Below are 25,048 nucleotides of genomic sequence, written 5' to 3' on the forward strand. Positions count from 1 at the left end.
AATCATACAGACATTCATTTATCACCTTGTAAAATCCCCAAACTCTACTGAAAGGACTGTACAATGATTTGGTGGTGAAAATCCATGGATATTTGTTCACTAGTCAGCAGGTTTTAAAACTTTACTGTCCTATGCCAAGTGAAAGAAGTGTTATAGGGAAATTTCTGGACCAAGTAGAGGGTCTGAATTTCTGAAAATGTCAGGATGACAATAAACCAGCCATACTATTTTTATTTATTTACTTTTTTTTACAAAAAGGCTAGTGACCAGTTTGCATAAAGCCCTATTAAACAAATGCTACCCTTGTGTTAGCTAAAAATAGTTTCCCTCACATTCCCATAAAATCAACTTTGTTATCTTACTTGGCCTACAGCCAGACTGAGCATATCAGAAGGTTGTCTTGCTCGCCAAGTCCAGCGGATCCTCCCCATATCCCGTCTATCCTCTTCACCATTCAGCATTTCATCTCGTATGACCAGGGTGATGTAATCTAAGGTCCTTTACCAATATTATTTACAAAATCGATCCCAAGTATGCATCTCATTACATAAAACCACAGCAAGCCTCCATGAAGAGAAAGATACTGTGATTTAATGTGATAAATAAAAGAGGTAAAATTAGCAAATGTTGGTAAAGGGCCTTATGTGACATCCCCCATAGTCACATTACATGAAGTGCTAAATGGTGAGGAGACATTGGGAGAATCCACAGAGCAGGACACACCCTCAGACTAGCTTGACCTGGCTGAGAGAGGTAAAAAAGCTGATTTTATGGGGATGAGAGAAACAATTAGCTAAAAGAAGGGTGGCATTTAATTAATCGGGCTCTATGGGAACCTGTCACTAGCTGTATTGGTGAAAAATCTGGTGATAGGTTCCTTTAGTAGGTACTACCCTGTTGTGGAGTTATGCACATTAGAGTTTTCCTTATATATTACCACTTCTGTATCACACACCTTAAATTCAACATGTTAACATAGACCTGAATTTTAGATGTTTAATCTAACAGGAGACTTCTAAAACTATCTAAAAATAAAAAAACTCAGTCTGTAGCCAATCACAGCACAGCATTCGTTTAATTTGCAACTAAAAACAAAATATAATGTAGTTTGTTTCTATTACACTTTTTCCTGTTTCATCAAATCATTAACTTGAGGATGAAGACTGAGGAAAGTATATGTAGTGTGTATGTACTTAGAAGGCCGTACGTTATTTGCAGTAAACCCTAGAGATGTGGTACAAAGACGACTGTCCTCGATCACCAGACACTTCTGGATAACTTTAAGGGACAAGGTGATTCTATAACAAGTTGTTCTTGATGACCAGGATGAATTAAACGCATTACATGTCTCCAATGTCAGTCCGCCCACGTTACATTCCAGCGCCTCCCAATCGCCCGGACATTTCGCCACGGTCTTGTACCATTTATCTCCATTTAATTGAGGAGTTTCAAGTGCTCCATTTCATCTCCTGTTATTACTTTGCCAACATAAAAAATTGTGAAGCAGAAAATAGCTGTAATGAAAGCTGCTCAGAAATCAGAGGTGTGATGCCCTTTGCCAAATGGTTTTTACCTTGCAATCAGTTTTTACAGAGATTAAAGATGCAAATAAGCCACTATCTGCCCTTTACACCATTTCACACGAGTTAATAGTAGCACCACTTCATGGCCAAAGCGTTTAAGGAATAGATTTGACGCTGTACAAAACAAGAAGCATCATTTGAGGTTCTGAGAAGCTAAGATTGACATATTTGCCAACTGTACTCAAGTCCTAGCATACATATCTAGATTTTGTCTATGTGCTTTTTTTTTTTTTTTTTTTTTAAATGGAGGTTTGAGGTTGTAGAAAACTCAGTGGGTCCCATCTTTGCCCATGAGACAGGCCCGGGGCTTCCCACAGTTTATGGAACAAGAAAAATATGGGAGCCACATGGGTGTTATACTTGTGCCATCCATTCTTGCATATCAGGTTATAGGAAACAATTATGTAGTCCTTAACCCCTTGCCGACACGTGGAGTAATAGTACATCACATGTCGGCTACAAGTGTATGAAGAGGGCTCATGGGTTGTATACAAGATGGGTGTTTGTTGCATATTACAGCAAACACCCACCGGTAACACCTGTGATCAGTGCCAGCATATTGGTTTAGAGCGTTGCTCCCCATGACGTCATCGGGGGGGCAACAACCTGTTATTATGACTGCATTGGGTCATACAAAGAGCCAAGGCTGTCTGATTTTAGCCTATTACAATGTGCAATTAGCATATTGAAATACATGATCAGTAAAATCCCTATATAATGCCACACTCCAGTATGGCAGTATATGGTAGGATAAAGTACTCTGGGTGGGTCTATAAAATGGGAACATTTTTGTAATACCCAACAGGTTTATGATTTTTACGGTTTATATTTGTGAATAATAGACAGAAGTCTAAGCATAGGTCCATGCAAAATAGATTATTTTGAGAATTACAGTGAAAGTGATGTTTCGGCAGTATGCAGATTGCGGGGTATGAGAGTTTCAGGCTCAGGGCAGTGTGCGGATATACTATTCCTTGAATTGCACTCGTATTGCGGCGTCCGAAAATGTCAGATCAAAATATAATAACTAAAAATGGCGGCATTTCACAACATTTTGGATAAAAGTCATCAGCCTTACAGTGCTCAAAATGGTAGCATTGAAAAAAAAATCATCTCACCTTGCAAAAAGTGACACCCCACAGCTCTGTACACTGAAGTATGAAAAAGTTTGTTGTGTACAGGTTCTTTTTGGAAACATGAGAAAACCTAATAAAATCTATATAAAATGTATTATCCCAGTGAAAGTGAAAGTTGCAAGATGCAAGCCCACAAGAAAATGGTGCAAATGCATTTTTTTCACCAATTGCACTGTATTTGATTTTTTTACCCACTTCCCAGTACTCCGTATGGAATATTCTACATTGTCACTATGAATTGCAATTTGTTACGCAGAAAACAAACCCTCATACAGCTCTTTAGATGGAAAAATTGAAAAGTTATAGATTTCTGAAGGTGGGGAGTGAAAAATGGAAATGCAAAAACAAAAAAGGGGGACAAGGAAACAAGCACATTTTTGCGCACATAAATGTAAAATCAAAGCCAACATCAAATGAATAAAAGCCTATAAAACTACTAGTGGTAGCTAGAGAGAGCAAGAACACAAGTGCATTCCTATGTAACCACTTCTTCAATTCCCATACAAGATTAATGTATTCTAACATCAGGGTATTATCGCTATTTAAGCCACTTGCTTTGTCTAAACCTTCTAACAGAATCGCAAAAGAGGAAATATTCCTCCTCCAGAAGTTAAAAGGCACATTTGTTGCCGGCTTCACTCCATAATTTGCTTATCATAAGCTTCTTATTCACTATAATGCCACCTATGTTACAAAGGCTTAATGGTTATTCAATACAATCTGCATGAACATTGCTAGTAAACTAATGGCAAAGCCCAAGGTTAAAGACTATTTCACTAAAATACTGAAGAAATAGACAACCTGTGTTGGGTTCAGATGAAGGATAATAACGCAGATCAGTAATAGTTACTAAACTTTATTTTGGGAGACTTTGGAGTTAAGTATAGCACCAGACTCTCCTCCGTGAGTATATTATAAAAACATTTCTGGATCAAAATAACCCCATTTGAGAAAATAATCCAGGTCTATTAAGCAAAACTAGATACTTTTCTTTCTTTTAGTTTATGTCAATGGTGGTATGACAACAGTAATTTGCAAGAAGACAAGAGAAAAAAAAACAAAAAGAACCTATAAAAACTAGTGGGTAGCCATAGACCAAAAACCCACTGAAAGGGGGAAGAGCAGAATCATGGTCAAACATAAGCCACTACTTTCTGCTAATGGTTTCATAGCTCCAATACTGAATTATGAGAAGTTTCGGGAATAAAATGGTGAATTAGTACTCACCGGTAATTCGGTTTCCATCTAGTCCTCCATGACGGCCCACTTGGAGGATGCCCCTTGACCTCTGTAGGGACAGGAAGCAGAGAGGTTAAAAGCCTCCCCCCCGCATCCTCCCGCCAGTGTCTACCAAATAACTACACCGGAGGAAGGTAAAAGAAAAATTTTATTTGTATGTTAAATATTCACATACATTTACAGTATAGCAAAACATAGGGAGGGAAAATATATAGGCCGTCATGGAGGACTAGATGGAAACCGAATTACCGGTGAGTACTAATTCACCATTTCCAAAACGTCCTCCATGACGGCCCACTTGGAGATCTACCAAATAAGTAGAAACTCTAGGGTGGGATGACTGCTTGTAGAACCTTCCTTCCAAAGGAGAGGTCCTGAGACCCCGGTAGGTCCAGGCGATAATGTTTTATGAAGGTCGAAGGTGAGGCCCAGGTGGCCGCTTTGCAGATCTGCTCAAGTGATGCGCCTCTTCTCTCAGCCCAGGAGGCCGACATAGCCCTGGTGGAATGAGCCCTTAGATTGGTAGGAACCTCTTTCCCTTGTAGCGTGTAGCAGGTGGAAATAGCCAACTTCAGCCATCTCGCTATCGACGTTTTGGAGGCTTTTTTCCCCTTATTTTTCCCCTGGAATTGAATGAACAAGTTATGATCCCTGCGCCAGGGTTCTGTAGCCTGCAAATAAGCTAACACAACGCGTCTTACATCCAGAAGATGCCACGAGGCTTCCTCATTAGAAGAAGGATCCTCGCAGAAGGACGGAAGGGTAATCTCCTGGTCCCTGTGGAATTTGGATACCACCTTGGGAACGAAGCCAGGATCTAAGGTAAGAATAATACGGTCCATGGGATCCCTGAGTTGTGCAGAATCCTCAAAGGGAAGGTCTGTTTTTTTGACCACCTTCGTCACCTGCACGTCTACCTTCGGGACTGAGTCCCAGACCCTGGAGACCTCCTGATCAAAGACAAGGCGTCTCTTAAAGCTTTTGGAAGTTAGGATCTTTCTTTCTGGGTCTTTCCATTCTTCCGTGATTAACCCTTTCAAGGTTTCGTTAACAGGAAAGACGCGTTGTTTCTTAGCCCTTAGGCCCCCGAACAATTCGTCCTCCCTAGACATACAGGGAACCTCCTCTTCAATGTTGAGTGTCTCACGGATCGCCTTCAAGAGGTTATCCAGATCTTCTATCTGAAACAGGTGACGGGAATCCAATTTTTGACTAATGTCCTGGGAATCCTGCTCCTCAGTATCCACTAGGGAACAGGACGGACCCTCAGAGTCATAGTTTTCTTCATCAGAAGAAGAGATATCCGCCAGTCTAGGTTTCTTAGGAGGGGGATCTTTTTGTGTAGCTGACGCCACTGATGCTACCACCTTATCTTCAATAAAGGATTTTAGCTCATCCATAAATGATGCTTTTTCACCCCGCATAAATTCATCAATACAGGGCCTGCATATAGGTTTTGTGTATGATTCGGGCATAACCTGGACACACATATTACATTTCCTAGCAGAGGTCCTACTCTTCATAGTACGGTCGGACTTGCTGGATTTCTCAGACCTTTCAGGTCTGTCCTCTTTGCCTTTCCCCTTAGGCCCTTGATCCTTATCCTAAGGGGGAAAGGTGAGGAAAGTAACTAACTTGGGGTTCACTATGTATCATAGATACTATAAGAACATGCCATACAGCACCACTTACGTGACCAGGAGGGTGGAGTAGGCCCAAGTCTGCCTCATCAGCCATAACAACAAAGTCTGGGACGGCAACCAACCAACAGCACGCTGTATAATCACAAACGGACGCCGAACAGACAACCGGATGTTTTAAATACCTTATCGGGGAGCCCATCCCCCATGCAGGTGGCAATCTGCTGTTGCCGGTGGTTTTCGTGACGCTGCGGCCCCACTTCCGGTCGCGGCCGGAAGTCGTCACGGAGAGCAAAGGACGCCTGGGAACGGAACCTCCCCCAGGCGCCGCGCGTCCTCGCGTGAGCCCGAGTCGGCCGCGGGTGAAGGACGGATGCCGGATCCGCCGGGACCAGGGAGGAAGCATCCGGCCGCGGTCCCGATCCGGAGGGGAACTACAGCCTGCAATAGGCTGGCGTAACCCCAGGTAAGTATGAAAAATAGAAAAAAACGTCCCTCCCCCCCCACTTGGAGGAGAGAGAGACCCTCTCTTGCCTGCCCTCTGTAGGGACAGGAAGACACTGGCGGGAGGATGCGGGGGGGAGGCTTTTAACCTCTCTGCTTCCTGTCCCTACAGAGGTCAAGGGGCATCCTCCAAGTGGGCCGTCATGGAGGACGTTTTGGAAACATGGGTCTGCTTAATATATTTCCTGCTAGGACTAGGCCGTTTTCTTACGAGCTGTAGTCAAACGTGCAAGAAACATGTTCAAAGATCAGAATCTCTGTAGTCCGAAGTTTCCTGAAGCTTTTAATACAAAGACATTCCTGTAAATTTGTTTCTGCGTTTTTTTTACTTAACAATTTTCCTTAAAAGCAGCAAAGTTTTGACAATCCTCATCACACCACAGTAAGGGCTTACACCAATTTCCTTTCTGTATATGGTCTTCAAGGATATTTTGATGACACACTGTGTGGTTACATATTGGGAACAGTTGGGAGACTGATGGACAGTTGGCTTGGCAAGAGAACTGCTGCCCATAGAGAGGACAGTTGGCAAATTATTAGCTCCATTTTTGGCCGTAAGTAGTAAATATTCCATTGCCAGATTCCTAGAGCTAAAAACAGGAGTTTTTGCCACTATTCTTCTGATACAGTACTAAAGCATTAGGATCTAATGTCAAGTCATTATATAATTTTTTGGAAAGTCAAGTGAAATTAAGTCATAAACGTTTGAGGATCCAGCACTTATTGACACTCAAATTGTGATTCATTTACAGGAAGTCCCTGGATTACGTACAAGATAGGTTCTTGTAGGTTTGTTCTTAACTTGAATCTGTGTGCAAGTCAGAACTGTACATTTTATAATTGTAGCTCCAGACAAAATTCTTTTAGTCTCAGTGACAATTTTGTGCTGTTATGGGAACATGGGATTATCAATAAAGCTTCATTATAGACACTTCACAGCTGATCATTGCATCCTTGGACTAAAGTAAAGCATCAGGAGAGCTTCACCAGGGGTCTAACTAGGGGTCGTCTGTAAGTTAGGTAACTACCAACCACTTACAGTAAAATCTGGTGGGAAAATCTTAGCTTCGTTGGTTTTCATTCAGATCTCACGGCCGAACAGATTGAACAAAATTTAAATTGTAAAAGAAAAAAATTCTGAGAATTTTCCATATTCATCCATCTTTAGGGACAGTAGTAAAGCTTTTTAATTAACATTACATGCCCTATAGATTTTGATGACTGTCACAATCCATACCAGCAAACAAAGCGGTATTACATTGTCCCGCAATTAAAAGGATACTCTTCCAGATGTAAGTAAATACACATATCACTTGGGGATGTATTGTCAGGTTCACAGCACGACATAAAACTGATGCTTCATCCCCAGAGCAGCCGGAAGACCAGATGCTACAATCAGGTGCATATCTTTCAACATCTGGGTAGGAATTGTACAAGGTAAACCTTTCAGGGTTATTAAACCTGCTTTACAGTCATCTTTGGGAACAAATGATAAAACACGTGAAAGAAAAGTTTTTTTTATATTCAAGTCATTTTTAATTTAAATTGATAAAGTCCATAAGAAATTTGGGGTCAATAAAACAAAATTTTAGTAGATTTGGAAATTTCATTAATTGAATAATGAGTAATCATTAGTTATTTCTATGGTCAAAACTGACCAAAAATTCTAAAATATTCAAAAGTGTCAATATGTGCAGAATAACCTTTAAAAATGTAGAAAGCAATTATTGATCTGGAAGGTAGACTATTTACAGAAACAAAAACACACCCCACTGCTAGCATCTAGCAAACAAAAATATATTAAACACACGACCCCTTTAGGAAAAACAGGCTAGAAGGCAAGTCAACTCTAGAACTAAAACATTTGCTACCTAGAACTAAATTAGGGTCTTGCCATTTTTTTTTGGGCCACAATACGGGACAAAAGTAGCTTGTACCAGACAGTTCACACCCGTTAATGGGAGCCTGTTACCTGTGTAATATGTGTCACCTATAAATGACTGTCTTTAGCTTCTTAAAAGTTCTTCAACTACATTTAGGAGATAGTATACACAAAAAAGGGCGAAAGCCAGTAATGGGGGCCAACCACCACTGGCAACATACATAACACACCAAAAAATTGATCAAGACAGTAACAATCTTTAAGTTCATATATTAAATTTATATTTTATTGGTAACAAAATATACAAAAAGTTTTTTAAATACATAGAATGTCAATAATGAGTGGATCGGAAATTAAAACAATGATAAAAAAGTGACTATGTGAAATGAATAGCCAAACAAGGCATACAGGTAGGTTATACAAACCAAATTCAATACATTATAGGCACAAACGAGGCATAGAAAATCAAATGAACATAAACCAATGTGACATATGTAAACAGGTTGTACTAATACCATACCACTGAGGTACTTTGAGAAAGCCTAAGCGGCGAAACACGTGTCGGGGTTTGTGGCGTGTGTCCCTCAGTGGTATGGTATTTGTACAACCTGTTTACATATGTCACATTGGTTTATGTTCATTTGATTTTCTATGCCTCGTTTGTGCCTATAATGTATTGAATTTGGTTTGTATAACCTACCTGTATGCCTTGTTTGGCTATTCATTTCACATAGTCACTTTTTTATCATTGTTTTAATTTCCGATCCACTCATTATTGACATTCTATGTATTTAAAAAACTTTTTGTATATTTTGTTACCAATAAAATATACATTTAATATATGAACTTAAAGATTGTTACTGTCTTGATCAATTTTTTGGTGTGTTATACATTTAGGAGATGTAGCTGATTTATAAAGTATAGTTATGAAAATGTATCAACCCATGGACTTTAATCGGAGGCTTTCATGTGGTTGTTAAAAGAAGACTGTTTTTTTCCATTAATCAAATACTTTGCCATCGGCTGGTTCTAATATGGTCCTCGTACATGTGCATAAATCCATCTAGGTATTCAGCCAGACTGTTACGAAGGTATTGAGTATAAAGTAACTGTCCGAAAATGTACTAAATTCACTTTAAATAAAAGATAGAACAGGTAACTTTCTGTTCTTTCTGCATATTCAGTGCTAAATAAATTACGGGCAAAGCTAGCGGCATGTTCCAATTGACTTTTGCTGGTTTCGGCATCTCCTGGACAATGCTGTGGAAATTGCACAGTCTGTCCTGTGGAGTCATTTAAAGCTGGCTCTCTATGAATTTTTATGAACCTTTAAAAATCCTTGAGGCAACACAATGCAAAAGACTTTCTTAATATATGTACAGTGCCAAGACAGGTCTAATGGGAAAAGCCCTCATTCGAAGAATATGAAGGAAAAAAAAAAAGCAACCAATATTATTTTGCTTAAAAATGGAAATAAAATGCTCAAGGCTGTTCCTGGGATGAAGATTTTGTTACCTTGAAACGATGTTCATGATTGACTTTCAACTGCAGTTAATCGACTACTATGAAATTTCAGATGGGACAAAATGTATAAAAAAAAATTTTTTTTAAAAAATCAGCTGCTTTGTCATGTATTAAGATGAGCTTAGATTATACAGAAAATGTATTTATTTAGCAGCTTTATGTTCTTTCACAAATTAAAGTACGGTACTCACAATAGTGCTGGGGGGGGGGGGGTTAAAACAAATTTTGAAAAGGTCTTACAACACACAGAGTACAACAAAAAGGGCATTAGCCAATGTAATGCAAGGTTTTCTGGCATAAACTAATAAAAGGTACAAGAGGAACGGGAATCAAGGCTCCACACAGCAGGAATATGAAAATACAGTATATACTTGAGTATAAGACGAGGCCCTTAATTTTACCACAAAAACCTGGTAAAACCTATATTTTATTTTACGCAAGTATAAGCAGAGTTTGGGTTTTCAGCACATTTTTGTGTGCTGAAAAACTAGGCTTATACTCAAGTATATATGGTAATCTTAAACATAGAAAGGATAAAATATATCGTAAAATGAATGTATCTCAGAAAGAGGACATACATCTATGCGCGCCAGGCAATGGGTCCTAGTATAATGTACAATGCTATAAATATAGTCAAATATAAACGTTATAATGAAATAAAAACCTCAAGTGGTTTATCCGTTTTGCCCCTCACACTGGTTTACTTGTTTGCCACTTTTGGTTTTTATTCCATTATAAACATTATTTGACTATATTTATAGCATTGTACATTATACTAGGACCCATTGTCCTGGCGTGCATGCATGTCCTCTTTCTGAGATGCATTCATTTTACGATATATTTTATCCTTTCTATGTTTAAGATTATTTTCATATTCCTGCTGTGTGGAGCCTTTATTCCCTTTCCTCTTGTTCTTTTTTCGGTTCTTATGTGTTATATTGAGAGGCAATGTCTGGCTAATCTGGTATAGATTATCAGTTTATATTCTATTTACTATTTTATAGAGCAATTTTTTTCTAGATATATGCATGTAATAATGGTACAATTTAGGTAAACTTGACATTCTGCATCAGACACTTTTATAGATCTGGTGCAGATCTACAGTGTCCAATACACTTTGCACTGTCTAATTTTTAGAGTCTAGATAAATCTGCCTCTGTTTCCTGGCATTACAGGATTTATGAAGTTGTGGCTGACCCACTGCCAAAGAGGCAATGGCATAATACACACTTTGTGGAACTTCTCCAGTAACAAGAGCTGCACCAACCGGGGATATGGCAAACAGAGGTCCATTTAAGAAATGTTCCTGAAATTTCAGCTTTGAAATGCTAATGTTTAAGTAGTTAATAGTAGAGAAGTCACCAAATATATATGCTTATATTTATTTCATAGTAGAGTCCTAAAGTTTTTTCTTGAGAGCATTTTCCTTTTTTTATTGGAAGTCTAAAAGAAACAGCGCCGGCCATCTAATAATTGAAACTCAGACTGGAATTAGATTTACTGCCCATCCTTGCCTGCTGTGGATGAGAAATGACATGCACCATGTACTAGAGGTGAAAATTTGCTGCTCCTGGTGCGAGATAGAAAACATCCCATTTTCACAGCTCCGCTTTGTGCCCACATCAAATATTGCCAATCCTGTCAGCCATGGCAAGAGCATAACAAAAAGGCAACAGGAGCATAAAATACACATGAGTGGTAGAAGATGAGGGAAGCCCATGTCTACGGCACCAGGATACGGAGATCATAGCGGCTGGTGCTACGTATCAGCCAATAAATAACATGGCAAAATCAGCCTTTGTTTAACTCTGCAAATACATATGAAAGCGAAAAGATACACAAAAATAGCTTGAATCTTTAGGTCTACAGCATATAAATTACAATCTGATACATAAAATGTGCTACCAGAATCTGAAGAAGAGGCGAACAATGGGCAAGAATAAATCAGTCTGAGTCTGCAAAAAGGGTACCAAATCATGCTTCTTCCTAGCCTCCATACTGTGTGAAGGCATCCCCTACATACAAGCACACACTATTCTGCTAATAAATATAATTTAACTGTTGAAGGCAGGCATGTACAAAAGTGTAACTTTATAGCTGTCTGCTTCTAACACTAGAGGGAGCTCAATAAAAGATTTGTATAGCCTTCACAGAACCCAGTGATAAAATAACTATAGAAATAACCATTTAACACTTTATAGTGGTGAAGACATTAGGAGCCTTCGCCCTAAAAATACCAACATATAGAGGGAACATGCAGTCCACAAATGGATGCCATGTTAGTCCCAAACGATCAGTACAGTTTCATGCCTGATGTCACAAAAGAAGCACTTACAAACCCTGCTAAATCTCCCCTACAGTCTGTATATCAGTTTTCTTGCATACTGGCCCTAAAATAGGCTTTGCGATAATTATTCCCTTTACGCCAGCTCCATGCTAACAGGGCGTGGCGGGCGGTAGAGTGGGCAGACTTACTTTCCTCTCTCGCCTGTGCACTCAATAGAGCCTGCGACTGTTGAACAATTGGATGCTGCACAGCCTGGCAATGCTGGTGGGACAGGACCTTCATCTTAAATCTGTGCATGAGCGCTGGCATATGATATATGTTTTCCACTGTAGCCCAGCTCTGCTCAGTCACACAGGAGGACAGGTTGGGCAGTGTTGGGTGGGGGTGGGATGAAAGGTAGTGGTTCACTTACCCAATCTACAAGAAGGGAGTAGGGAGACCTACACAGACATCGGTAGTTCATAAGGAGACCTAGAAGGGAGTAGGGAGACCTGCACAGACCTAGGAAGTTCATAAGGAGACCTAGAAGAGAGTAGGGAGACCTACACAGACATAGGAAGTTCATAAGGAGACCTAGAAGAGAGTAGGGAGACCTACACAGACATAGGAAGTTCATAAATGTATAGTAGTCGGTCTTTTTCTGCTTTCCAGACGACTAGTAAGTTTGGTGCTGGCTTAAGGCAATCAGTTTCATCACTAAATTCCACAATTGTGTGAAGGTAAATCAAAAGGAAAGAAAACACACAAGACAGAAAATGAGATCAAAATCTGCCCAATTCCTCCTTTCAGATCTTAAATGAAGTGCTCTTTTACATCTGCCTATGTGGCCTTGTATAAAGCATTTTAAATCATGTAAAAAAAAAAAAGAAAATATGACCCAATCATGAAATTATGGAAAGAACAATCCTTGATGACTGCCCCCAACAAATTCACATAAAAGGCTGATCTAATAAAAAGCACATCCACAACATTTCAGATATAAAGAATAATGATGAAGTCAGGGTGTCACATACCCTATTTTATGTTTCTTTCTTCTGCGGAACAATTGCAAGGTCTAGCTGCAAAATTTATTGGCACAGCGGTTAACTATCTTGATAGCTGAGGAAACACTTAGATTGTGGCCCTAGGCAAGAAACCGACTTCACTTCATTTTCGTTCCACAATTGTGTAGAAAAACAACTGCTGCCAACATGGTTCCCTAAACAGGGCAGGGGCAGCACTGAACTGAAATTGCGTAAAATGAATCAAAGGCTCGTGCCCCGAGGACTAGGAATCAGACACATTAGACTAGCAGACAAATTTTGAGGCCTACGTTTATGAATTGTACAGTAGCACTGAAATATTTATACAGCATAGCCCACTAGTCCCGGACACAGCAATCCTCACACTGTCTTTGCATCACTGAACACTATTAAATATGTATACATTTTTAGGATGCAAAATATTGAAGATGTGCTGGTTGTTTTACCAAATGTTTTAATATAATAATATCTGAAGTAGCTGAAAGACGCAGATTTGAACGATATAGTAGAGAAAGTGCACAATATTATTCTGATCTGGTTTGCATTCATTTTGGCTAGGCTTGTAAGATGGAAAGTAAAACGATAGAAAAAGGTTTAATTTCTAGTGCCTTCATTTTATTCAGCAGCAAAAGCTACATGAGAAGTCATAAAAAGATCATATGGGTTCCAAAAGGCAATAAGACTAATGAAGCCCCCCCCATTTCACGAGGTCCATCATTAGCAGGCACATAATTGCCTATGACTTGCTGGCTAATGTCACTTCACATTCTGCAGGATAGGACATAACACTGTATGCACATAAAAGAAACATTAACTGCAAAGAATGAGAGTCAATAGCAAAACAATGTGCTGCTCTCCGTGGTCCTGAAAGCTGCAGTACATCTCATCAATAGGGTTCACATTACCAGTGAAACCACTAGAAGAATATATAGAGACAGAACGTGACATAATATAGTCTCCAGGAGAACCTGATCCAGAAGATCAAGTAGGAATGAAACTAAAACCGGGGAATATGGGAAACCAAAATAATAGTCAGCCATTTAAAATTCAGAATCGGAATGTCATTGTGGCGTCAGATGGAGGGGATTAACCAGCAAAAAGTGTAGTTTGCGTTTTTAATTTTCAACCATCCGATAAAAAACTATTTTGGAAGTAAGAAATTCAAGATATACTGGTCGTTCTACTATAGGTTTACATACAAACACTTAACAAAAAAAGAGTCCTGAGATTTGCATGGCACAAGCATAACTGGTAGGTTTACAGTAAAATAGCAGATACAAACATTACGACATGCACAGGTATAAACAGGGTGCTTAAAGGAAAGTTTACAATCTCATTTTTATTTAATTCACCAAAATTCATAATATAAGCAAGGCTCCTTAGGAATCTCGAAAATAATGCATAACAAAAATCCTTATGGACCCCATAATAGTCAATGGGGTCTTTTGGGGTTCCCTGTTAGGTTTCTCTACTCATTTTAGATCTTTGAGTAACAATAATAAAAGGGTTCCAAAAAAAAAAAAAAAAAAAAAAAAAAAAAAAAGGAGGTTGTAAATAGTGTTTCGCAGATCCGCACAGCAAAGTTTTGGTTTGTGCCTAACTTTTGCGGATTAGGGTTTCCTGGATCAGTCACCAAACTTCTTTATAAGTTAGTCCAGGTTAAACTCAAGCCCCCAAACTGCACGTGATAACTCTTTAAATGCTGCTGACAGATGCATGTGCACTGACATTGGTATACCGGCGCAGGGCACTGCCATTTTGGGGAGGAACCACCCCAGAATGGCGGCAGGTATGGCCAAAGTAAATTTAGATGCGGCTGGCAACTTTGTCAGTGTCCTTTAAACAGTTAACATTGGTGGGGGTACGGTCCAGGTTCAGTACCAAAACACTTAAAATTCGAGTATGGCTGAACCTGAATTTTAACAGGTCCGCTCATCACTAGTTGTAAAAGTTGAGAATCTCTTAAAACGTACATGTTCCACTTTCTAGAATAATAATGATCCTAATACTCCCAGCTATCAGGGTGCTCGATATAGGGACGCAATGGTTGTTTCATTTTAATAACTCTGATGTAATAAGTGTAGATTATTTTTCAGAAAGTCTGGCTACTCTGAGCTTAGAGAGCCATTATCGTTTACAATTATCAAAGCAATTACACTATGACTCCATAGCACAAAAGGAGCTAAAAATATCACAGCTTATAAATCCAACTTGCGCACATTCACTCCATATGCATGAGACACCTTCATTAAAATACTGTTAAAAGCCAACAGCCACTTCTTTATGTTTATACTCCCCGAAGCGGCTGTGTCTTTAATGCTTTCTTATTCCTTTCTCACCGGGGAGCCATCATGTTCAGCTATCAACATTTCTCATTTTTCTTTTGCCCTAAACATATACAGAGTCCTGCATCAGGTTGTGCGACTAATCACATGTAATTCCTTTACAGATATTGCTCCAGCCCCCAACAAAAGGATTCAGTAAGAAAACGTTAACTTGTGGTTTCTGCAATGTCGTGGTCTTTCAATAAATCAATACAAAATATATTAAGGTCTTTAAAGTCCAACAAATTTGACCGATTTGGGTAGATTTGAACAAAGCATTGCAGATTATTTAATTTTTTTATGGCCTTTTTTGCATATCAAAATGCAGCATGCTTTCATAACTCATCTAATTCGAAGAGGAATATATGAATCTCAATGTAAAACGTGAAAAACCAAACAAATATACAGGTACCAAACAGTTTTTCTAAGAAAAAAAAAAAATACACCAAGACGTGCGTGAGAGAAACCAGAAGCCAATTTTCACACCAAACCATGTCTGCCAGTTAGTGATCATATAATAAAGTTCAAGTCACTGGCTTGGTCATCTGTGTATCACCATGACAGTCCATGCATATGGAGCTTCATAGAGGATGCGGGCGGTTTTATAAACTAAATAGGGGTTTCACATAAAAAAACACTATTACAATTTCTGACATTTACAGGATGACAGGAGCACAGTCCTAAAGTGTCTGTATAAAACTAGAGAGAAATGTGTCAGACTAGAACAGCATCTGACAAGGATCAAGGACATTGTATAAAAGGTGCCCAGTTCTGCCATGACAGAAAAGATGGCATATGAATTACAAAGTACTTTGGTGTCACTTGTGTCATAGTAGGAGAGGAAGCAGAGAGAGGGTCAATTCTGAAACACAACACAGCGATCCCTTAAAACAGGACATAAAAAACTTCCAAGAACAATAGAAGTGGTGTAAACCTGAAATAGAGAACCTCATTTCTACAGCAACAGTGAAACTCTATACACACTGTCAAGGGAGCAATATAATAAATGAAGTAAAAGGGAACGCAAAAGAATATTAAGAGGAGGGGAAAGGTGGTCATCAGAGCCCTGTAACCCGTGAGTTCTCTAGTTTATTCCATCCAGAAATACTATCCTGGTCTCACGGAGGGAACAACATTACATTAGAAAAGAAATAATTAAAGGGCTTGCCCACTTTACCTCAGGTTATTTGTATGTAATGTATTTTTGTAATTTGTGTGTAAGTGTTTCGGGGCAGGATATTAGGATATTAGGTAATTTAGCAACAAACTTCCATTAAAAGCTCAGCACCACGTAATTGATATGTAAATTGAAGTCTCCTCTCCTTTACCTCACAAGCCAGACATTCCTCACCAAAATGGCAGCAGAGAGAGAGGGTCATGTGATCTCCATCTGTCCATGACCCTCTCTCTGCGGCCATTTTGGTCACAAATGTCTGGCTGGTGAGGTAAAGGAGGAGAGACTTCAATTTACATATCAATAAAACGGTGAAGAACTTTTAACAGATGTATATGGTTAATATGCTGCTCTACCCACACATTACAAAAACATGAGATTGGGGGGGGGGGGGGGGGTCCATCCCTTTAAGCATTAGATGCCGCCACATCATCAAGCACTATTAGTAAAATACATAACCCCTCCGGGGTCCCTTGCTAGCGACCATTTAATTTAAATTTAGTATGTCAGAAATTTGGTTAATTGTAGAAATTTGTGTCATCAGGACAACAAATTAGTAGTTGACCGTGGGGCTGACTTCTGGACCCCAGACCAACTGGTTGTTGGGCACTGCATAGCAAAGCATTCTGATATTAGGGCATGCATGTGCCACTTTTATAAATAGGAAACCATGACAATCAGGCAGGCACCATAGAAGTGGCGCTTCAACCGGTCCAACAATGTGCAATGTAATTAGCCAGTAAAACATTGCGGATTCATTTTTTTTGCAAATCAAACTGACAGGGGCAATTAAAATGGCTCATGTAATACTCATGCAAAAGCCTTCTCAACAAGCTCATGACAATGGACTGTTCCACTTGCCAAACTGATTTTATAGGACTCCAATTTCTGTCCACAGCATCTAAGGACAGAAAATACTGAAGCAAAACCCTGCACCAAGTCTATTATTCAAATAAGCCTTAAATGTCGGCTACAGGCAACAGTAATTAGTTCCCGGCCAAGGATAATTGTTTTGATCCAATGTGACCATTCAGGGGATGTTCATTAATGAAAATTCCGCTGTAGACAAAATGAAGGACTCCAGATCAATAGGGGAATTTGCATTATATTACAATGTTCTCCAACAATAAGCCTCTAGGCCAACAAGTTGTCCTTTGGGTAGGAAGTGGCAGCTGTCCGGGTTCAACAAAGTTCTGCAGGATGGATATTTGTACTATCTGTAGTATAGAAGCAGACTGGCGTCCTACATGGAGAAGCTCCTTTCACGAGACCATCTAAAAGGCTAGAAGTCTGCTGTATTTACATGTAACAAGCCTTAAGCACTGCATTATAACACAAGCTGACTGCACCAGCATGCCTCCTCTCTGGAGCAATAACCGTCACCATCCTACATGCATCCTAGGCTTCTGTCTGGGAATATTACCACAAAAAAATTAACCAGTGGCCAGAATTTTGTTTATATATAAATAGTGAGACAGATATGCAGCGTACAACTACTTATCATGGGGGGGGGGTATGTATTTTGGCCGTTTTGCATTTACATTTTAACCAGATGTTGCATCTGCAATTTTTTTTCTCTATATGGCACACTTCCCCATAAACATAACAATAATCCCATAAGTAAAGTCGCCTCCAATAAACAACAATGAAAATATTTCTTTGGATATTTCTTTTTTTGACATGGACTTATGATGGTTTCAGGACCAGAGAGTCACTAGTGTTACTGTGACCGTTTTTGGGTAAGCCCTTCACTATGAGACGATTTAGGATTTAAACTTGCTGTAGGACCTCTACATTTCTGTAGGGAAAATAATGCCTCAACATTTGCAAAAAACAAAAAAAACACAAAACAAAACACATGGGTAGGAATGTATCAGTGCTTCTATGTCCGTTTCAGGAGTAAAAGCACTTAAATAGTCGCAATTTTTTATTTTTGCCACTACACCACCTCCATGCCATGTGGGTATGGTGCAGCCATCGGCAGAGTGGGCAGCACACAGTCCTGTACCTTCAAAAATCTTTGTAGGTTTTTATGCAAACCTACCCCCAATCGGACCTGCCATAGTTTTGCCCAATAGCCTATGCCTTCAAGAATTTGCCATGACGTGGCCTATATCATAGGAGTGCTAGCGTACGATAAGTCAGATCAACCCCTTGGGGGAAATTTAAGTTGAACAAGTACAAAAGCTAACAAACCATTGGTGGGCAAAAGCAAAGCTAAGAAAATGAGGGGGAAAAAAAAAAACCCAGAAGTTTTAGGGTGCACGAATCTTTCCTTAAGATCTGCGACCCTGAAGTTCTATGTGGCAAGTCTGCAGTGTAATACAGTAGCAGTGTACTATATGGTATCTATGAAATTCCCAAACACACCAAAATAAAAAATAAACCAAACATTTTATGATGCAAATTTATAACCTGCAGCATGTCATTCAATTGCAATCCACATTGCTATTCCAAAACTACAGTTATGTAAAGGTTATGCAGCAGCTTTGTTAATACTGCTGCAAAAAATAAAGCAACAAGACCATAACACGTTACCCATCCCTTACAATTCCCAAACAGGTGACCATCCAATTTTACCACAAAACACACCCACACAGTACCACTGGATAATCACACAGACTAGGCAGCAAAATGTTTTTGGAGTGGTCATGACATTTGTCACACACATTGCCAAAAATATAATGGAGAAGCAACCAAAAGCCCTAATTCTGTGACAGAAGAGATAAAGACTATTACTGTACAGAATTATGAAATAGTCTAAAGCAGTGTTCCCCAACCATCGGTACGCGCTCCAAGACCGGGTCGTGGAACACCTGGTGCCAGGCTGCGGCCAACTTCTAAAAACAATAAAATACTCACCTTCCCTATTCCCCTGCAGCAGTCTTCTCTTCCTTAATTTCCACGGTAAGGCACTGCTCTATTAATGACGAGCATCATGATGTTGGCAGCTTGTGTCTTCCAACAATAGAAAAATGCATTAATGCAGAAGGGAAGTCAAGTTAGAGAAGACTGCTGCAGGGGAATGAAGGGGAGGGAGTTTTTTTTTCTTTTTGACAGTTCAGCTGGAAAAGGGGACATTGGAAGCAGAGGGTGGGGGAAGCTAAAGGAAAGGAGACATGGGAGGGGGCAATGAAACTATGACGACAGACCGCATCCACCCAACCACCGGTCCCTGAAAAAATGTTTACAGCCGTTTTTTGGGCAAAAAAAAAAAAAAGGTTGGGGGACCACTGGTCTAAAGGAATAAAGGACTCAGTTGGTCATGGTAACCAATCACAGTTTAGATTTCATTTTTAAAGGCGGAAAACCAAATCAAAGCTTTGCTGTGATTGGTTGTGTTTCATTCAACTTTCCTAATAGCTTACATGTAATTTTTCAACTGGTTATAGGACATGATTCCTCCTAATCTTGTGTCAGTTGCCATTCCAATATTAAGTTAGAGATGCAAATTTCCTCTAAACTGGCTAAAATCAATCAACTGGCATTTTACTGGTTCCAGTATTTCCAGATTACATGTAACCAACTGATCACTACAGAAATCCTCCATCTAAGTGAAATCCTACACGACAAAGGTGAAAATAATAGTTCTGGCAGCAGTACAAAGTGGTGCCACACAATTTGCCATAGAGAGTTTTTACTATGGGGTATTATCAGAATTGAACAATGCTTCCCTACAGATGAGGACATACCCACTACCAATCACATACATGGGAACCGGAGACATTACATGAGCAGTGAAGGTGTGTTACCTTTACTAATCAGCTATAGTAAGATGGAGAAAGTGCGAGTACAAACAGCATGGGTGTGAATTCGCATTATTCAGATTTCTCCAACAACACGTGGCTTCCTGCTGACTTCTCCACACAAAGATCGAGACATAGCCTGATATTATACACTCCTATATAAATCGATGATATAGACAGCACAAGCTTCCTGCCGATTATATACAATGGGAGTCGGCATCATGAATCAGGGTGTATATAGAACGTATATTAGCAGTACATTGTTGTTCCATATTAGTAATGGCTGCAGCATTAGATCATACAGACGTACAGGCAGATATCACGCTGATGAACAAATTAGCAAGACGCTGTTGTCTCACACATCGACAAGACAAATGGATGCCAGTGAGATGTAGACAGCAGCATTCCTCGCATTACATGCCACAGCTAAGTATAGAACGCACGCTGGTCCCCGGGCACCCATCATTGTAGTCAGGGCATGCTGCAGTGGTTAGAGACTTGCTCAACCTCCAAGGGAGACCATAAAACCAACAGATTTATATCATCAGTTGAGCATGGCTATGTAATACAAGACAGGGCTAGCAGGAAAATTAACACTTTGCTACACGGTACATGGGTGTGGTTGAAGTGGAAGAAAAGACAAAGTGATGTGCACTTAATCTGAGGACTCCATGGTTTTCATTGGATTTACTCTACAAGTATACAAGGATAGCCTTTCTTCATTTTTCTTATAATCTACACTTATAATCACTTATGGAAAAGGCCTGCAGGATCTTAGACATGCAGCTGAATCAAGTCCCAGAGAAAACCACTAGCCAAGTGACAAGTGATCACATTGATCTCAAGCAGATGGGAGAAGGGCCACCACCTGATGTTACATCCGGAACAGTGGCTTCATCAATTGTTACAAAATATTTATGTATATGAGGTACAGCATATTACATTTCTATGCAGGATATTCAATTAACCAAGAAATTAATTACAATATTCAGAAAGATCATGGATACCATCTAAATACTATGTGTGTAATAAGGTGGTGGGTTCAAACCCGCACACGAAAGGCCCAGACCGGAAATAATTTTCTGGAATTCTAAGAAATGTTTTATTCTCCATTAATGGCATTAAGGGCAAAGGTTAATAAAAGGGACACCTGCATCCCTCATTTCAATACTGCTTCTAGTTATTAGGGGTTAAGCTTGTTAACACCAGTAGATCATATAAACCAAAAGGGAAGATAAAATATTCAATATCCATGGAGCCTACAGAATTGTGGTCATCACTAACCATAGAAAAAGGATGGTGCATTAATATATTTAGGAAATACCATTAGCTTGTTTTTACATAAGGAGGTCATGGTACCCACCCAACCTGCAATACAAAATCTGGGCTCCCCAGCCATGCCCACATGGTATCCTCATCTTACCTGGTGCACAACCTACATACACCTGGCCTAGAAACCCAGTGCAGTCGTACCATATCGGTTTTTATTGGTATAATACAAAAAATTCCTTTGGTTTCCCCATTGTAATATTAGGGATTACCACTCCCAACATACCTCCCTGACTTGTAAGTCATCACTGCCTACCATTAACCCCTTCTGTGCCCAAGCCACGAACAAAGCCCATTACCAGACATAGGCCACCACCCCCTAAACCAACTTGATATAAAATATGAAAGCTTAAAAACCTTGTGTTGAACATAAAAAAGCACTATACACCCAAAAGAAAAGGTATATTTACAAATCAACATTAAAAAAGTAAAATGCCAATCTTCCACATCATCAATTTACACTTCAGAAGGCATCTTTCTTGGCCAACAACATGCAAGTCATCACTGCTATAAATAGAATGGACCCAGTGCATATGGATGTAAGACTGTAGGATATAGGGAAGGACCTGTCACAGGAGATGGCAGTAGTAGACTATCCTATTCCAAGATACAGATAAATCAAACTAGTCAAAGCTCTAGCCGAGCACAAGGCTGATAAACCTGGCACAATACTTAAGTCCTGCAGATTAGTTATACGGTCAGTTATAAAGCTCTCATCCAAACAGGTTGTGTTAATCCTAATAGATGAATGGCAGTGAGCAGGTTAAAGCCTCTTATGGCTTCTCCCATCTACTCAAGTTCCCACAGCATAGGAGCTGCTAGAATAAAATGCCCAGGAATATTTCTGGTCCAGGGCTGTACGGGAACCTACAGTATTGGTTCATTATTCTGCTGTGCAATTCTAAGACAAGTGTATGGCCTGCACTATGACCAGGGAAAGAAGTGGATTTTTTTTTATGCAACATTCTGCAGCTTTGTAACATATGGAAGATCTAAAGTCTACACTATATATTGGAATTATGAGGTCTTCATCAGGAGATGAGGATAGATGAAGCAGAGCTGCACTGGTTGCCAGGCAATGATAGTTCACTGCACCTCCACAGCTCGGCACTCACCCTGCACCCCCACAGCTTAGCAGCCCCCCCCCCCCCCCTATGCACCTCCACAGCTCAGCGCTCACCCTGCACCCCCACAGCTCAGCAGCCCCCCCCCTATGCACCTCCACAGCTCAGCACTCACCCTGCACCCCCACAGCTCAGCACTCACCCTGCACCCCCCACAGCTCAGCACTCACCTTCTGTTGCATAGCTGTGATCGCGTAGGAAACTGTTGTTAATCTTGCGGGTATCAATGTCCTCCTCCATTTACAGCCTCGTTATTTCTCTGAACTACAGACAGAATGACAGCAGTATCCATGATGCTTCCAGCAGCCTCTAGCAGAGGAGGAGAGCGAGTTGCCCCAGGCACGCCATGCCGCTGCCCAATACAGACGTCTACAGCTGGAATGGGAGAGGGTGATGCCACTTCTAGCACATGCTGATCCTTCCTCTGCCAGGCCCAACAGGTCACCGCACCCACTGCTGCCGGCACCCAGCGCCACAGGTCCAGGGGGGAGAGCGGGGGCTGGAGGTGCGGGTGTGCGGTGTCGGCAGCTCGTCCTTCCCTCGGAGCTAGTGAGATCGCCCGATGTGTCGGCTGAGCCTGGAAACAGTCAGATGCTGCATTGAGCTGAGACTCCTCCTCTACAGCTTGTGCTCTGCGTCAGCACAGCTCCTCTCCCAGCCCTGCTGCAGTGTGGGGGCTGCTGGCACAGCACCATGGATGGACCTGTATGCTGCCAGCTCAGTCTCAGCACAACTATCCTGCTCTGTACAAGCTTTACTGAGAGGGAATGTATTACTGCCACAAAATGGGCATCACAGAGTTAACTGACTTTGGGACACAGGTATTTAATATGCGACATTCCTAAACTCTCAAGCAGGACCTGGGCCAGGGGCGTAACTACAGTGGTAGCAGCCATAGCATCTGCTATGGGGCCCGCAGTGTCAGGGGCCCTGCCAACTGACCTGACAAACTACAAAGTGGAGGATTTGCACCATTATATACATATTATGCTGCATACTGTACATATATGTCATGTATATATGCTGTATGTGTATGTATATGATGTATAGTGGGTAACTCACACGTGAGTATAGAAATAAGTATATTTTTGAAGTGGGAAAGGGGCCCCCCATTCAGAAGCCTGCTATGGGGCCCTGCCTCTCCTAGTTACGCCACTGACCTGGGCAATAAACTGGTCTAAGGGTACATACACACGCCGAAAGATAGAGCATATTCTATCTTTTTGTGTTGTGCGGCCCGGTTCGTGGCCGCATCCCCGTCTATGGGGACGTATATGCGGCCCCGCAGACAGCAGTGTAAATGAGCCCTAAGCCAGATAGAGCAGCCTGTTCTCGTACTTGATATGGGGTTCTATGTATAGAATTAGGTACCCAAGAAGTCCCAAAGCCCTTTAGGACATGCTGATATCTAGGGTTCACAGTCATGTTATCTGTTTCATTTTCATCTGTCTGTCCCATAAGTTTACTAGCAGAACTTCGGGTACATTTTAATTTAATTCCAACTCATTTTAGATTCTTGGTGCTTCAATTCTCCACAAGAGATCTTACTTTCTGAACCTGATACAGCAATGGTGCCCGTAGGCCATGTGAGGTAGCAGAGGTATGTTGTTAGGAGCACTAGGACTGAAGTTTACATTCATCTTCCAGGAATGTAGCTGAATTTCGAGCACTGGAGCATTTTTTTTTTAATGTCTGTATTTACACTGCTCCACAGTCCTTAACCCCTGTTGTAATATCTAACCAGAAGACTTACCTAAAGTACAGGGCAGGTGCTGTGAGGAGTGTCCAGTTACCATCATAGAAAAATCATTACTGCTCCCAACACACCACACAGGTGCATGGAAATGGTTCTTCGTGACGGTTACCAAACACTGTTTGCACCTAATCCCTTGAACAAGGTAAGAGCAGCAGGAAGCTCTCTCCCTTGCTTTCCCTGCACTGGTGTTTGCTGGCTGAATGCATCTTGGATCCTAGTGACTGCCATCTGCAGTGGCTTAAAGGGGTTTGCCCATGAAAGAATAAAAGTTCTCAAATTTTAATCCCCTAGTCATGTTTAAACAAAAATCATTTTAACCCCCTTATTTTACAATTTAACTGTTTTATTGCCGTTTTAGCATCTATAACTCAGTGATGGTCAATGTAAGATTCCAGAGTGTGGGCGGTCACTAGCTGACGAGACACTTCATGTTTCCTCTGTGCTAGGAGATGGTGTGTGCTAACAATGTGCTTAAAATTATCAGGATACAGGGTTTATCTACACTTCTTTAGCTTCTGAACACTGCTAGCATCTGACAGAAAAAGAGGAGACAAATCAGAGGAGAAATGATGGGATCCATGGGGTCGATATAACTCACGATGGACACACTCACCTCTGTTCTCTCACCTAATCAATAAGCCCTGCTGTAAAGAATTTGTAGCTTTTAGTGCAATTCTCTACACATGGCTGTTGCTGACAAGGAGTGCCTGTGTCTGAGCTGCTGTTTTAATGCAGGGAGAGAGGCAGAAGGCAGAGAGCACTGCAGTGTTCAGACATG

At 40.6% G+C, this 25,048-nt stretch overlaps 1 protein-coding gene across 3 annotated transcripts in view; it reads right to left on the minus strand.

Annotated features, from left to right (window-relative positions):
- PPP2R2B (protein phosphatase 2 regulatory subunit Bbeta) overlaps positions 1-25,048 on the minus strand; it is a 158,937-nt gene that overhangs the window by 71,727 nt on the left and 62,162 nt on the right. The window contains exon 1 of one of the 3 annotated variants that reach the window (XM_072146145.1): positions 22,685-23,134. The exons of the other annotated variants lie outside the window; for them this stretch is intronic. Within the exon in view, the coding sequence (XP_072002246.1) occupies positions 22,685-22,754 (70 nt within the window). The 5' untranslated portion in view covers positions 22,755-23,134. Of the gene's footprint in view, positions 1-22,684; positions 23,135-25,048 lie in introns of those variants that run through there. 3 annotated transcript variants of the gene reach the window in all.

This window comes from Engystomops pustulosus, chromosome 4 (genome assembly GCF_040894005.1).
Source record: "Engystomops pustulosus chromosome 4, aEngPut4.maternal, whole genome shotgun sequence".
Classification (NCBI taxonomy): Eukaryota; Metazoa; Chordata; class Amphibia; order Anura; family Leptodactylidae; genus Engystomops; species Engystomops pustulosus.